Source organism: Neodothiora populina (genome assembly GCF_041146345.1).
Source record: "Neodothiora populina strain CPC 39397 chromosome Unknown canker_contig_6, whole genome shotgun sequence".
Lineage (NCBI taxonomy): Eukaryota > Fungi > Ascomycota > Dothideomycetes > Dothideales > Dothioraceae > Neodothiora > Neodothiora populina.
The window spans coordinates 495,894-510,264 of NW_027191414.1; the positions used below are offsets into that span (position 1 = coordinate 495,894).

A 14,371-nucleotide genomic window follows, 5' to 3' on the forward strand; every position below is an offset into this window, starting at 1 on the left:
CGTCGCTCCCGGCTTCATGCTCGGCGGCTTGGTGGCTTGGATGCTTCATGTGTAAAGCATGCGTGAACGCCTTCTCGGTCCTATTCTATATAGTATCCGTATTAGAAATCAATAACTAACTTAGCAGAGTTTATACAGTACTCCGTATATGCCACAAAGTTATATAGGATATGAATTAATAATCTCACCGATGTTGACAAACCAGGATCTTTCATTTTGCTGGCTCTTGCGACTAGTGCCAGAAGATATAAGGTCTGCGAGGTCGGTCGGCTGCCACTTCCCCGAAGATTCCATCTCCACAGTTCCGCTACCACGAGTTTCATCTACTTCCGCATCAAGATTGCGGGGATCTGCAGCAGCCACATTACATGCGTACACTGCCAAGGCCACCAATACATTGACGAAATGACGATCGCGCATGATATCTGTCGAGATGCACGAAGCCTTAGCACATAGCCTCGAACCGATCTTACCAAGGCAGATCAGTCGGCATGTTGTTGCATTCGCTCTGCACCCCGCTCTGATGTAGTCGCATCGGGCCGTATGCAATGCGCCTGTAATGTGTATATAAAGGTATGCTGGACTCGCATGTCTTGTCAAAGGTGACTGTGACCCTCATTTGTTAATCCCTCGAAGGCGTGTCTTGTTCCCTCGGATATCGAGACTATCTCGAGTACACACAGACCTATGCATTACAGCATGTTCTCCCCTATCGTACAGCTTTGCGCTGTCGCAGGTCTAGCCTCGGCGACCAACCTTTTCGTCTCATCCTATGACGGTAACATCACCACACTGTCTTTGACCGAGACAAATGGATCATATAACCTTGGGAAAACATACTCCAATGATGGCTGTGCGCCGAATCCTTCTTGGCTTACTCTAGACTATGGTCATGGCGTTCTGTACTGCTTGGATGAGGGTCTAACCACCGTAAATGGCACCTTGAGCTCTTTCACCATTGGCGCCAACGGTGAATTAGATCTTGTGGAGAAGAAAGACACCATCAACGGACCCGTCAGTGGAATCGTTTATGGCAATCCTGCCACAGGCAAGAGAGCGATTGCCCTGGCTCATTAGTACGTGATCTTGCCCTTGTATCGTACCCCTCTTGCATGGATGTCTGACAGAATATACAGCGTTGGAAGTGCCGTGAGTAGCTGGACTCTGAGTCCCTCGAGCAACGGAAACTTCACTTTCAACGAAGCATTCACGTACGAGCTGGACCAACCTGGTCCAAATGCCCAGCGTCAGGATGCACCTCACGAGCACGAGGCAGTGGTCGACCCAACAGGGCAATTCATCCTGGTTCCTGATCTCGGCGCTGATGTTGTCCGTGTCTTCTCTATCGACCCAGACACCCTCAAGCTCACGCCCGAATCGCCACTCGAGGTCACACCAGGATCTGGTCCTCGCCACATTGCTTTCTACAACCCTCACAGCACCGTGTGCAAGACTTGCACGAGCTACATGTTCCTTGTCACCGAGCTCACCAACCGCGTCATCAGCTATCGTCTGAGCTACCCTGCTGCTGGCGGCATGTCGTTCACCGAGGCTTTTAACATCAGCACCTTTGGTGACAACGCTGTTCCCGTTAACAACACTGCTGCCGAGATTGAGGTTTCTGTAAGTCTTTCCCACGTGTATCCTCGGTATCCTGCCTTGGCACTATATTCACCTCGCAGAAGAAGTGACGATAGACTACTGACTCACTCTTCAGCCCGACAACCGCTTCCTCATCGTCTCAAACCGAAACAACACCATCTTCAACCTGCCCAACCCAGACTACCCAACAAACAAGACCGAGATCCCCTCGGACGCCATCTCGACCTACCAGATCAACAAGGCCGATGGCTCCCTGACTCACACTCAGCTCTGGCCCGCCGGCGGCTTCTTTCCTCGTTCTTTCAGCATTAGCAAGGCCGGAGACTTGGTTGCTGTTGGCTTGCAGTACAGTAGCGAGGTCGTCATCTTGAGTCGTGATGTCGCTAGTGGCAATTTGGGAAGGCCGGTTGCGGCTATAGCGATTGATGGACAGGTCACTTCTGTTGTGTGGAATGAGTAGAATGGCATGAAATATATGGTTTCTATAAAGGGTGATAACACCAAGGCTCCCTGCATCACCTTACTCGAAAAGCGGTGTGACATTTTCCGTATTTCCAGATGACTTCCGTACTGTCAAATGTGATTGAGAATAACATATGGGGCGGGATGTCTATAGCGGAGGGTCATTGATATAAGCACTAGCTATATAACAGTCGCTATCACGACTATAGTGGTGTGATCTGTTCTCGTATATCATGTGGGGTAAAGCAGCAACCAAAACGATCTACGCTAAGTAACAAAAGATCAGCAAGCATGCATGCAACTAGGTAGCGTTCGTGTCTCGTCTCCCCTACATGAACCCAACTTGTCTCCACTTGCTCAGGTACAGATTCAACAGATCGGTATCGACAGCCGGAGCATCGCGCAACCTTGGCACCAGCGCAGTGGTCTTTTCGGTTTCGAAGACAGCCGCATCCTCGTCCGCTGCCCGTGCCATGCTTTCGAAGAAGCCAAGTAGTTTAGCGCCAGGAACGTCACCACCTTTTACCTCACAAGCAACCTGCAGCCTGGCGACCCATTCGCTCATGCTTACACGATCGAAGGCCGTTTCTGACGCTTGCTCGAGCGCGTCAAGGAATTGCGCCCAAGTGATTGTGGATGGGTTTACGAGATTATGCAGCGTGTATTTATCTGTCTCCGCGAGATCCCGGTTGAGAAGAGTAGCACGGATGGACTCTGCGCAGATGTCCACTGGGAGCCAATTGACAAGTGACTTCTCACCGAAGACCGGCATGGCCTTGAGATGTTGCAAGCCAGTGGCTATCATGATGGGAAACATCTCGCTTGTGTTCCATGCGCCCAGCACAGTGTGTCCACAAAGCTGGCCTACGCGATAGATGCGTACAGGCATATCGAGGACGCGCGAGTAGGTCTGGGAAACGACTTCGATGATGAATTTGCTTTGGGCGTAGCCGGTCTCGAGTGCGAGAGATGGGTTGTTGACGATTGGCGTTTCGTGGATTATCTTCCCAGCACTTGATTTGCCCATGTTGGTTGCCACGCTGCTCGTGAACGCAAATGTCTTCTTCTTTGTTGTGTAAGCAAAATGCATCAAGTTGAGTGTGCTCTTGAGACAATCATCCTCAAACATATCGACTTGTTGGTTGAAGTCCAGTCTCCAGGCGTTGTGCATGACTGCGGTAACTTCACCAGCTAGTTGTTGATGGGTCTCATCATCAAGCCCAAGCTTGGCATCTCTCATGTCACAAGGGACTACGACAAACTTGCCACTCGTGGAGATGGCATTCGCGTAGCCACGAGTTTGCAAAGCCTCTGTCAGCCGCTTTCGGCCATTGGAGCCTCTAATAGCGCAATAGACTTTCGAAACCTTAGGGTCTGCATCGAGGGCAGCGAGAAGGGCATTTCCGATCGCTCCAGTAGCACCGGTAAGGTAGACGACCTCGGCAGAGCTCTGGTCAAAAGTCCTAGGTTGTGATTCGCCAGCCCAGGACTCTATCACCGCGTTGTAGTTTGATATAGTATCTCGAATCCAGCAAATATTCTTGTTCGCCGTCGCAGCTGTGTCCGCCATAGTACTTTGGCCAAGTCGCTGCGACAAGCTTTGTGGAGAAGGATGCTCGAAAATGAGCATCATAGGGAACTTTCCAAATCTCTTCGATAAGCTTGACCGTAGTTTGACGGCCTTTTGTGAGTCCAGTCCAATCTCGTAGAAGCTAGTCGAGCTCTGCACGCGCTCAACAGACAGACCACAAGCACTAGCCACTGCATGACGGACAAACGCCAGATCATCAAGGCGTGCACTCTTTTCGTCTTCTCCACTCTCATCAACATCATCGAAGACCTTAGCATACAGCTCTTCAACTTGTCCGCCATACAATGACTTCGCTTCATTACGACGGACGTTGCCTTTAGGAGTTACCGGTAAGGTTTCGCCGTCCTTTAGAAAGAGGATGAGTGATCTGTTGAGTCTCGAGAAGGAGGGGAAGGCTTCACAAGCAGCTTCCATAGCGACAAGAATAGGTTCCACATCCGAGTGGCCCTGAGCCTTGCTCAACTCAACGACAGCAGATGTGCATGGTTTGCTTGTGCCGAACACAATGATCTTCTTGATTGCTGGGTGACACTCCTCTATGGCCATCTGGAGAGGCAAGGCGTTCGTCTTCTCACCATTCGAGTGTACGAGCATGTCATCCTTCCGACCTTGGAGCATGTAGAGACCGCTGTTTGGAGGATCTTGGATGAACAAATCGTTCGTGCGGTATGGGTCCGGCGCCTGTGAATCAAGCCAAAGCTCTGCTGCTAAGGGAAAGCCCTTGTAGATAACGCATTCATAAAGATTTTCACCTTGCGGTTCCATCACTACGCGCGCATCATTTGGAAACAGACTCTTGACTCGGTAGCAGCTACCTTCGAGAGTATCTGGAATGGTTCGGTATGGGGGCCCAATCTCAGTGGAGCCGTAAGTGGTCTTGACGTTGACCTTGAGCTTCTCCAAGTTCTGTAGCATAGTTGGAGATAACGCAGCACCGCCGGGCTGCAGGACTTTGAGCTTGCTCAAGGGGGAAAAGTCTTTCTCGGCGGAAAGAGTGATATACTCGTAGAGATCCTCGATTACCGAGGGAGCACAATGCAGGCAATCAACAGGTCTACCAACCTGTTCCAGCTTTCTCCAAGCACCGAGAATAGCTCCAGGCGACGGGGGCCAAGTCTCTGGAGGAAACGTTGTTGGCAGAGCGGTTGGGACGCCGCCGAGAATGATTGATACACCTGCAATATGGAATCTAGGACTGTTAGTGAGCGTAGCGTGACTTTGATCTATGGCCGTCTTACAGTGGGAAACAGAGGTACCAATTCTCCACAATAAAGCTCTGGAAGAGACGATACATCCGCGCGATCAGCATGATGCTTCTGTTGGTGTGAATGATGGGTTTCGGTAAGCCGGTTGAACCACTCGAATGGATAATCATGGTCTGTTGGTTCCATTCATCATCAGACTCGAAGCGTACATATTCAGATACGGGCTTAGGGTCCCATTCCAAAGAGACCGGCACAAAGGGTACAATAGGGACTTGTAGCCCTTGCACATGGCGAACATATTTCTGCTCAACCACAACACCTACGGCATTGCAGACTCGCATCAAGTGGTCACGAGCGACTTCGGCATTCTTGTCACTGAGCAATAAGACCCTTACACCAAGCTTAAGCAGTGCAACTTGAGAGACCCAGTAACGGAACGTGTTACCACTACCGAGGAGCGCGAGAGTGGGCTGTTGGTTCATTGATAAGCTGGTCTCAAGCTCTCCCTGGAAGGCCTGCGAGTATTGCGCGGCCACATACTCTGTTAGGTGGTCAAATTGTTCCCAGGTGATCGAAGCAAATATGTCATCCCGCGGCACCAGATATGCAAGCTCATCAGGGCGGGTGCGAGCATTGAACTTGATTAAACGCGGGAGGCTCGTGAGGTTTGCATCGAGATATCTTAGATCATCGTCAGCCTTGGCGATACTACGACTGTTATATTCAGACCACCAACGAACTTCGAACTCTGGATATCACCATGCTGCGCCCACAATTTCTTCAATCTAGAATCTGCATTCTCGGAGGGGAATACACTTGTATCTGAGACGTTCTCAATGTGACTTGCGCTACTCTCCAGGTCCGCGACAGCGATAGGAGCCATGATAGGTTTTCGTGCTGGTGACGTTTGTGATACAATGCCGCCACGACCATGGCAGTCTTTGTATAGCCATTCTTGCGCCTGATACCTGATAGTCCCAAGTCACGGCATGAAGTTGATAGCGTGATAGGAAAGCTGAGACCTTGCCCGTATCGGACCCTTCGGGCAAGCGTGATTGTAACAAGCAACAAACACACGAATCAGTGGACTGCCGCCAAGATTATCGTATCATCGCCGGCAACTTGGATTTCGGTGGAGATAGGCCCATGCATCCAAAGACACTATTCTCCTGCGGCGCAGAATATACTCCTGCAAGGCCAATGTCACTGATCAGTATTGATATCGTAGTAACTTGGACACTCGATGAAATCCATGCTGACTTCAAATAGGCCTGCCCAGGCATTATAGGGCGGCAATCTACCCTATCTCTCAAACGCACGCAACAAACGCCTAAGATTCTCTTATCTTAGTCACATCGTGCTGTTGAGACGGCCAAGAGCCTTGGAACTCAGTGCAAAGTATGACCTTTGTACATGTAGATCGATCCTACAGGTAATATGGTGAGATATATACCCTTTGCCACATCTTACTGACTCCCTGTGACACTACGATATCTTTGTGATCTATTGCAATAAATTTAACCTGGTAACCTGGAGACATTTGCTTTAAGGCTGCCCAATACTCTACCATTTTTGCATTCGACAGCAGAGGCTCAGTACTTGCCAGAAGCTATGTTGGGTCTTCGACGCCGACTGGCATTGGAATCAGCATACCTGAATGGTGCAGATGATCAGATAGCCTCAAACAGAGAACAAGAACCTATACCACCGGACTCGGTTGAACGAACATGGACTTGGCCTTCACTGCTTGGCTTCTGGGTTGCAGAAGCCTTCTCCATATCTATGTACCAGGTTTCTTCTAGCTCTGTGAGTAAAGGACTCAATCCAGGTCTCTCTATCCTGGCAGTCCTTATCGGTCATTTTCTCGTCTGTATTCCGGCTATCCTGGACGGATGGGTAGGCGCAACATTCGGCATCAACTTCCCAATCTTTACCCGAGCCAGTTTTGGTATGCGAGGGAGTTACTTTGCCGTCTTCATCAGAGGCGTTGTCGCTGTCATCTGGTTTGGAACCCAGAGTTTCCAAGGTGGGCAATGCCTACAGGTCATGATATCCGCTATATGGCCTAGCTTTAATCGCTTTCCAAATCACATCCCTGAAAGTTCGCATGTTACGTCTGCACAACTGCTTTGCTTCTTCCTCTTCATCATCGTCCAAGCACCACTGCTGTGGTTGAAGGTGTCGAGTCTCAGATACATGTTCATGGCCAAGACTGTCATCATGCCGATATTCGGTCTTACGCTCTTCATCTGGGCACTGGTCGCTGCGAAGGGTTTCGGTCCAACGTTCTCGAAGCCTACCCACATCAAGGACGGAACCTCCACCGCAGTTGTCTTTCTTCAATGCGTCACGACTGCCATCGGTCCCAAGGCCACTCTTGCACTGAACATGCCCGATTTCACCCGATATGCGAAGAAGAGATCTGATGTTATCTGGACACAAGCAGTTGGCCTTATGGTCCTCGTCACCATGTGTGGCGTGTTGGGTGCAACTGTATCCAGCGCTACAGAAGTGATATATGGCAAGACAACCTGGAACCCTCTTGAGGTGGCAGTGCTTTGGAACAACAGGGCAGCACAATTCTTCGCTGGCTTATGCTGGATGTTCGCAGTCATTGGCACGAATATTTCTGCCAACAGTGTCTCATTCTCGAACGATCTTGCTCTCTGGTTCCCGAAGTACATTAACGCCAGAAGAGGCGCATATGTCTGCTGCATTCTTAGTATTGCTTGCACACCATGGAATATCCAATACAAGTAGGTCCATGGACTTCGTTTTTGTAATCATTGCGTGACTAACCCATCATTAGTGCCAAATCATTCTCGTCGTTCCTCGGCGGTTACTCCTTGTTCTTGGGCGCTCTTGCTGGAGTCATCGTCACTGACTTCTGGATTTGCCGTCGCCGGTCATTGGACGTGCGAGAGCTGTACAAGAAGCACAGCGTCCACAGCTTCACGAAAGGATTCAACTTTCGTGCGTTTGTTGCTTTCTTCTGCGGCATTGCACCCGATCTACCAGGTCTAGCTGCCGCCTGTGGCGCAAAGGGTGTCCCTGTGGGCGCGAAGGATCTGTACAGTCTCAGCTGGCTCGTGGCGATCATCATCTCGGGAGCAGTGTACTGGGCATTGTGGAAGATCTTCCCATTCGAAGTCTCGCCGAGCAGCGACATGTATGTCGATGGGATTGAAGACAGATCAGATGATGGTGTCACCAAGATACCACACGAAGTTTCGAAAAAGGATTTCGACTAAGATGGTTGAAATGTTACACCATTACGAGCCAGGCACCATTATAAGCCAGGGAAGGGGATAATGGGATCAATGATTATATGACAATTAAATATGTACTCTAAAATGAAAATTACATCGTTCATCAAGGAAACGCTCCTTTATCATAAAGTAAGAGAAACATAACGGTGAATCATGGATATCGTGTGTTGAGACAATGAAAAGCGGAAGGACTTAGGACATGATAGACTGCTCCTGGAAGGCTTGGAGAGCAGATGGGGACAGCTCTATGAGCTTGTCAACACCAGCAACATACAAAGCGTCCAACCTAAGTAGGGCGAGGTTCAAGAGGTCACAGCTTCGAGACTTAAGACGTAGAAGACTTCTCCAGGATCCGAGCAATTGCAGACACTCGTTCGCATCAGTGAGGGTAGGGGCAGTTGCGAAAAGTAGGACCATGAAGTTGCTCGCAATAGTGAAGTTTGTTCGCGAGTCTGCTAAGCATTAGTACCGTAGCAAGATAGAAGCAGGCACCCAAACTTACATGATGGCCAGAATGCTTCGAGGTGGCTAACATCAAGGGCATCCAGAAATTCAAACATCTCCTTTGCCAGAGAAATTGCGCCCTGACGAAGAGCTGCACCAGCTTGCACGTTTGCCTCACCTCTAGGCCTCAACATGGCGCGGAATAACTCGATCTTGGCGGTGATGTAAGCTAGATGTAGTGAACCTTCACCATTGAGGTCGTGGGCTTTGCGATCATTGGCTGGGGAAAGTCTGTCCTTGTCGAGGTCCTTGTACCATTGAGCAAGCTTCAAACGCAAAGGCTTTGCCACCTCAAGAGTTGACTCAAGGGAGTTGCAGAGCTTTCGAGTGGATTTCAATGAGCTAGTATGCGGTCAGTACAGCAGGTCTGGATTCGTCACAGCCAGAACTTACAATAGGTTCCGAAGGATCTCATCAACTATTTCAGCTAATACACATAGCCGTAGAAAATACTCTGATTGAATGATTCCTTGATCGTTCTCTTCGAAATCTTCAAATGTCAGAGGGTTCACGTCCCAATCGTCTGCGCTAATGTGTGAGCTTCGGCCAAAATTGAGACTCAGCCACTTCTCCTGTGAATACAGCGCCCAAGCCACTCTCTTTCGAAGCTTCAGCTCCCAGATTGGTAGTGGCCAGTCTGCTGGATCGAGATTGAGACCGAGCGCTTGCGATATTGACACTGCATTGGTCATGATGATCCACTTGAACGGGGTGTCTGCGACATGCCTGTTGGTCGGCCGCCTTTGCACGAGCAGAAGTAGGGTCTGAACCACGGCCAACGAAGGTATGTGGAATTGAGGGATGCACGCTGTCCAGGCCAGTGTGAAGAGAGCATCCGGAGATGGAGGTGTATATACCTCGACACAAAGCTGGTCATCAAATATGCAAAAGGGCAGGGCATGACCATAGATTGCTGCAAGCAAAGGAGTGGCTATACGATCCGGGTCAAATTCACCATCACGCATGCTGCGTTCCCTCGAAAGAATTGGGAAGTATGGCTGTATGTAACGAAAAAAACTGTGGTGGACAAGGAATATTAGATGGGGTACGAGAACACAGAGGCTGTCAAACAAGGAGTGAGATTCAGTACGTACAGCTTTATAAGTCTCTTGCCAACTCCGTCATTGACTATATCCTTGATTTCCCTTCTCCATGTGTCCACGCTGTTTGGGTTCTCAGCAGGCTGAGCTTTTGCAGCAAGCTTGTTCTGCTGGATCATGAAATGCACCGGTACGCTATCGTTCTCTCCAACTCGTCGCATACGGATCTGTTGGAAGGTAAACTCGTTGTTGCCATCGAATCGATAGTGACGGAGGAGATACGGGTCTTGTTCGCCACTCAAGCCTACCACTTGAGAGTGACTGGACGTTTGTGAATCAAGAGAAGGTTCTCCAGCACATGAGGGATCAAGTGGAAGCGACTGTGGCGTGTCATTGGCAGGTGGAGCTAGGCCTGCTTGGACAGGATCGAATTGCTCAAACATCAAGGGCTCGTAGACTGGAGGATCAAATGTGAAGTCGCTGTGCAGAGATGGGGGAAGGAACGGTGGCAACTGCTGCTCCCAGCTCAACAGCTCACTGCTGATATCAAAGTTGTTGTTTGTCGGCAGCAATATTTCTGATGACCGACGTTCCTCGTTCGGCCGGCGACGCTTTGCAGGACTTTCAACGAAGGTACATTCTTTGCCATATCGAATACATAACTCGCATGGTGGATCTGCCTCGAGGTGGCAGGCAGCTTTTTTGTAACGACAGAAATCACAGGGACGTTTGTTACGGCTCTTGTACGCCCTTGACCTGTCTTGAGCGTCTGTTTGCATCTGCTTGGGCAAACCTGGAGCACCCATGATGTCCATGCCTTTTTAGCCTAGGAGATGGAGGTTTGTCTGATAGGCGTGGAGGGACGACCTATCTGGCCGTCGTGTCTGTCTAAATAAAGGCGAGAGAATGCGGGTAATCCTACAATACTCATAAAAGCAACGGCATCCCTCGACTTCTTCAGATCAAGAAACCGAGTTGTTGGGGACAAAGGTGACTATCGGTCATACTGTATTTCCCGATCAACAGCACTTTACGCATGAAGCTATCAGCGAATACTCTATTGGTCGATGTTCCAATTGCGATGTCGCATTGTATGTTTATCCTTATCGGATCCACCGACACGCTATCCTGCTAAGAGCTACTCCACTCACGGTACACCGACCGCATCCCACGTGGCTACCATGGCTGAAAAGCCCAGCTTCGTTGTCATTTGTTCTGTTCCAGAAGTCTGGGTTCTCTCCATTCTATGATCAACGCGATACGAAGTATAATCTTTCGCTCTGGGTCATCCATAATCCGCCTTTTTGCCATGGAGCTATGTAGCGAGCATACGACAATCGTTAGCCAAGGCAACTTTCTTGTTTGATACAGTCTCTAGTGCTGTATTGCTCTGACCTTATCAGCATCCTTGCGACGTCGGCGAGTCAAATTGAGTAAGCGAGCCATGACAAACGGTACGCAAAGCCCCTCTGTTTAGAGAGATGGAATGCGGGCAGAGTGGGGCTCGAGGGGATGGCGTGTTAAAGAGGACCCTGTCGATCCCCTGGAGTGGTTTCTGGCGGCCTTTTTAGCGCATTAAATCGCCGCGGTGGACTTTCGGACGAGTTCAAAGAGGAAGGCTCAGCCCGAGCGATGAACGTATTGTCGGACTTTACATAAACCACACGACATCCATATATTCCCGGCGTGAGTAACCCTAGTAGTGAAGTCAAGCTGGCAAGCATAACGTGGTACCTTATGGTTACAGATTCTGGTAGGCGTCTATATACGACTATAAGATGTGACCTGGATCCATGACGGCCATAGCAGTGTTTACCACTGCAGCAAAATCGAAAGATCCGGTGGGACTTCCGTCACGATTGTTTGGAACCTGTGTAGGTACTTCTACGCACAAGTACAAGTAGTGCCGTAGGCAGAGCCGCTTCGCCGGCGGGTTGGTACTAGATAAGCATTATGCCCAGCGTATATCGTGGTCCTTACTTCTCCATGTTTCTTATCAAACATGAGGGGTTGGCCGTATCGCGGCTCTCGGCCAACATCACTACGAGGTGTGCGTACGCATGCCTGGTTACTGATGTGCAGGGACATAGATAGGACAGTCGTGTAGTGGAGCGCCGTACTGATGGTGCTGTATGTTGGCCGGATATGGCCCATATCGTTGAGCCTACCAATGTACAGAATATGATAGCTCTATCAGGTCTGCTTCAAGTATGCTTTATGTTTGTATCTTGAATTAATTATCTTCAGTGTCAGCCTTCATAATATCACCGTCAATCCAAAGAGATACCGAGACTAGACTGCATACACAACCCCATCACTGACACTGAGTCGCAGCATTCCCTCCTTCACACGTCACCACAATAGCTCATTTCTAGGGACGTAAAGGATTTACAATGGCGCGGAAGATAGTGCTTGCAGCTGCGCAGATGGGAGCTACCCATCGTAGTGATGAAAGACCTCAGACCTTGGCTCGTATGGTAGAACTTCTGAAGCAAGCAGGTTCCAAAGGTGCTGATGTGGTTCTTTTCCCTGAGACTGCGTTTACGACATTCTTTCCTCGGTATTTGATCGAAGACCCGGTCGAACTCGAGTTCTGGTTCGAGCACGGAGACGTGACCACAGCGCCACAGACGAAGGCTCTTTTCGAGACGTCCAAGCAAATTGGAGTAGATATTGCTGTAGGCTTCGCTGAAGCGACCGAGGACGGTGAACACTTCAACAGTACGATATATTACCATGCCAAAACTGGCTCCGTCTTGTCCAAATACCGGAAGATCCATCTCCCAGGCGATTTTGAGCCTATCGGCGACAAGAATACCACTCAGCAACTAGAGAAACGCTACTTCAAAGTTGGCGACCTGGGATTTAAGGCCTTCCGCGTGCCTGATCTGGCCCAACCTACAACAGCTGAGCGTGGCGAACCCATCTTTGGTATGATGATTTGCAACGACCGACGATGGGCTGAAGCATGGAGAGTGTTAGGCTTACAAGGTGTTGAGGTTGTATTATGCGGCTACAACACTACTGGTTATGCCCCTGAGTTGTGGGGCTGGGATAAGGATGTTGCACCTGAAGCAATGCGTGATCTGGCAGTGTTTCAACACAAGCTCTCAATGCAGGGACACTCGTACACCAACGCATGCTTCTCCGTGAGTGCTGCACGTTGCGGTCTCGACGACGGAAAGCACGACCTTGTGGGAGGCTCGTGTATCACCGACCCCGAGGGCCGCATTCTTGCCGAAGCAAAGACAACAGAAGATGAAATAGTGATTGCAGAATGCGACCTAGATCTTTGCCGGGCAGGGAAGACGCGGATCTTCGACTTCTCCAGACACAGACGGCCTGAACACTATAAACTTGTCACAGAGCAAGTTGGTGTCATCGAGCCTCCTAGGCTGTCAACAATCAACCACGCGGACGGCCACCTTGCTGAGACGAACGGCGTCCAAGTTAACGGCACAAATGGTGTGTCAAGGAGTGGCAACAAGAAGATCAGGGTGTTGCTTGTAAACCCTAACGCGACGAAGTTCATGACCGACAACTGCGTGAAGATGGTCGAGTCACAACTGCCACCTGATGTCGAAGTCATCGGCTTTACATCACCACCTCCAGCACCAACAGCCGTAGAGGGCAACTTCGACGGTGTGATGTCTGCGGCAGCCGCAATGCGTGCGCTGAAGCCCATCGCCCACGGATACGATGCTTTCCTCGTAGCCTGCTATAGTGATCACGCACTGATCCGTATGCTACGCGAAGAGTTCCTACAACCCACTATCGGTATCATGGAGGCATCCCTCTTCGCGGCACGCACTCTGGGCAATCGATTTGGATTGATTGCCACGAGCAGACGCTCAAAGGCGATGCACGAGGACTCGATCCGACACTACGGCTTCGACGGCTTTTGTGCCGGAGTCGGAAGCTGTGGTCTAGGTGTCCTCGAACTCGAAAGCAAGAGCGAAAGAGAGGTGCTGGACATCATGTGCGGCGTAGCCAAGGACTTGGTAGAGAAAGGCGCGGACTGCTTGACGCTGGGTTGTGCAGGCATGACGATGCTGAAGCCGGCAGTCGAGGCGGCTGTAGGCGAGGATGTTCAGGTCATAGATGGAGTATTGGCCGGTGTGCAGCACCTATCTGGCCTTGTGAGGATGGGTGGGAGAACAGCCAAGGGGGGCATGTATGCCAGCTCTGCAAGAGGCAGAAAGAATCGTGGCCAGAACTACTACTGATCCGACTTACTCTGGATAGATCACGACAGTATATACGGATATGACGATAGCCATGAGCATCTATGTTTTGCAGCGGTCAATAAGGTGGCTTTTGTTCGCTCAACTTAAGAGTATCGGCATGCCTAAATTTACACAAGACGTGCTGCAGCTCGACTAGCCTGACTTCGCATATGCGACTGACACCTTGCTTCTGTAACCACTACCTATGACACGACCCGTCTGCGCTTGGTAAGGGCCAACCGAACAAAGAGCAAGAGCGGAACGAAGGTACGTTGGTGACGTCGCTAGCGCTGTTGCATTTAGGCGAGAGCAAATTCCGCTACTGATGATAGCACAGTACCTCGGCGAATGTACCAACATTCAGAACCGCGCTGCCACACGACAACCTACCGTACACTATCTTCGGACAAATATGTAGCACATTGCTTTCGGACCTTGCAGCGCCACTATTAGGTATGTACTCAAGTATCCA

The 14,371-nt window shown here is 50.2% G+C and overlaps 5 protein-coding genes across 7 annotated transcripts; 3 read left to right on the plus strand and 2 right to left on the minus strand.

Annotated features, from left to right (window-relative positions):
• Positions 1-699: 699 nt before the first annotated feature.
• On the plus strand, positions 700-2,062 carry AAFC00_005800 (uncharacterized protein; the record flags this gene model as incomplete). The annotated part of the gene is made up of 3 exons (XM_069345641.1): positions 700-1,076; positions 1,137-1,623; positions 1,718-2,062. 3 exons carry the CDS (start codon positions 700-702, stop codon positions 2,060-2,062), a joined length of 1,209 nt encoding a protein of 402 aa, XP_069197839.1.
• Positions 2,063-2,392: 330 nt separating this feature from the next.
• On the minus strand, positions 2,393-5,743 carry AAFC00_005801 (uncharacterized protein; the record flags this gene model as incomplete). Its single annotated transcript, XM_069345642.1, has 3 exons — positions 2,393-4,844; positions 4,894-5,541; positions 5,601-5,743. 3 exons carry the CDS (start codon positions 5,741-5,743, stop codon positions 2,393-2,395), a joined length of 3,243 nt encoding a protein of 1,080 aa, XP_069197840.1.
• A 728-nt stretch (positions 5,744-6,471) lies between these two features.
• On the plus strand, positions 6,472-8,111 carry AAFC00_005802 (uncharacterized protein; the record flags this gene model as incomplete). The annotated part of the gene is made up of 2 exons (XM_069345643.1): positions 6,472-7,616; positions 7,670-8,111. The coding sequence occupies 2 exons, from the start codon at positions 6,472-6,474 to the stop codon at positions 8,109-8,111; spliced, it is 1,587 nt and encodes a 528-aa protein (XP_069197841.1).
• Positions 8,112-8,321: 210 nt separating this feature from the next.
• Positions 8,322-10,488, minus strand: AAFC00_005803 (uncharacterized protein; the record flags this gene model as incomplete). 2 transcript variants are annotated; one of them, XM_069345644.1, is made up of 4 exons in its annotated part: positions 8,322-8,581; positions 8,632-8,975; positions 9,027-9,650; positions 9,728-10,488. In XM_069345644.1, the coding sequence occupies 4 exons, from the start codon at positions 10,486-10,488 to the stop codon at positions 8,322-8,324; spliced, it is 1,989 nt and encodes a 662-aa protein (XP_069197842.1). The 2 variants fall into 2 exon arrangements, with proteins under 2 accessions (XP_069197842.1, XP_069197843.1); XM_069345645.1 differs by having other exon boundaries at positions 9,728-10,479.
• Positions 10,489-12,066: 1,578 nt separating this feature from the next.
• Positions 12,067-13,899, plus strand: AAFC00_005804 (uncharacterized protein; the record flags this gene model as incomplete). Of its 2 annotated transcripts, none has more annotated exons than XM_069345646.1 (1): positions 12,067-13,899. In XM_069345646.1, the coding sequence occupies one exon, from the start codon at positions 12,067-12,069 to the stop codon at positions 13,897-13,899; it is 1,833 nt and encodes a 610-aa protein (XP_069197844.1). The 2 variants fall into 2 exon arrangements, with proteins under 2 accessions (XP_069197844.1, XP_069197845.1); XM_069347815.1 differs by having other exon boundaries at positions 12,100-13,899.
• Between the last annotated feature and the right edge of the window lie 472 nt (positions 13,900-14,371).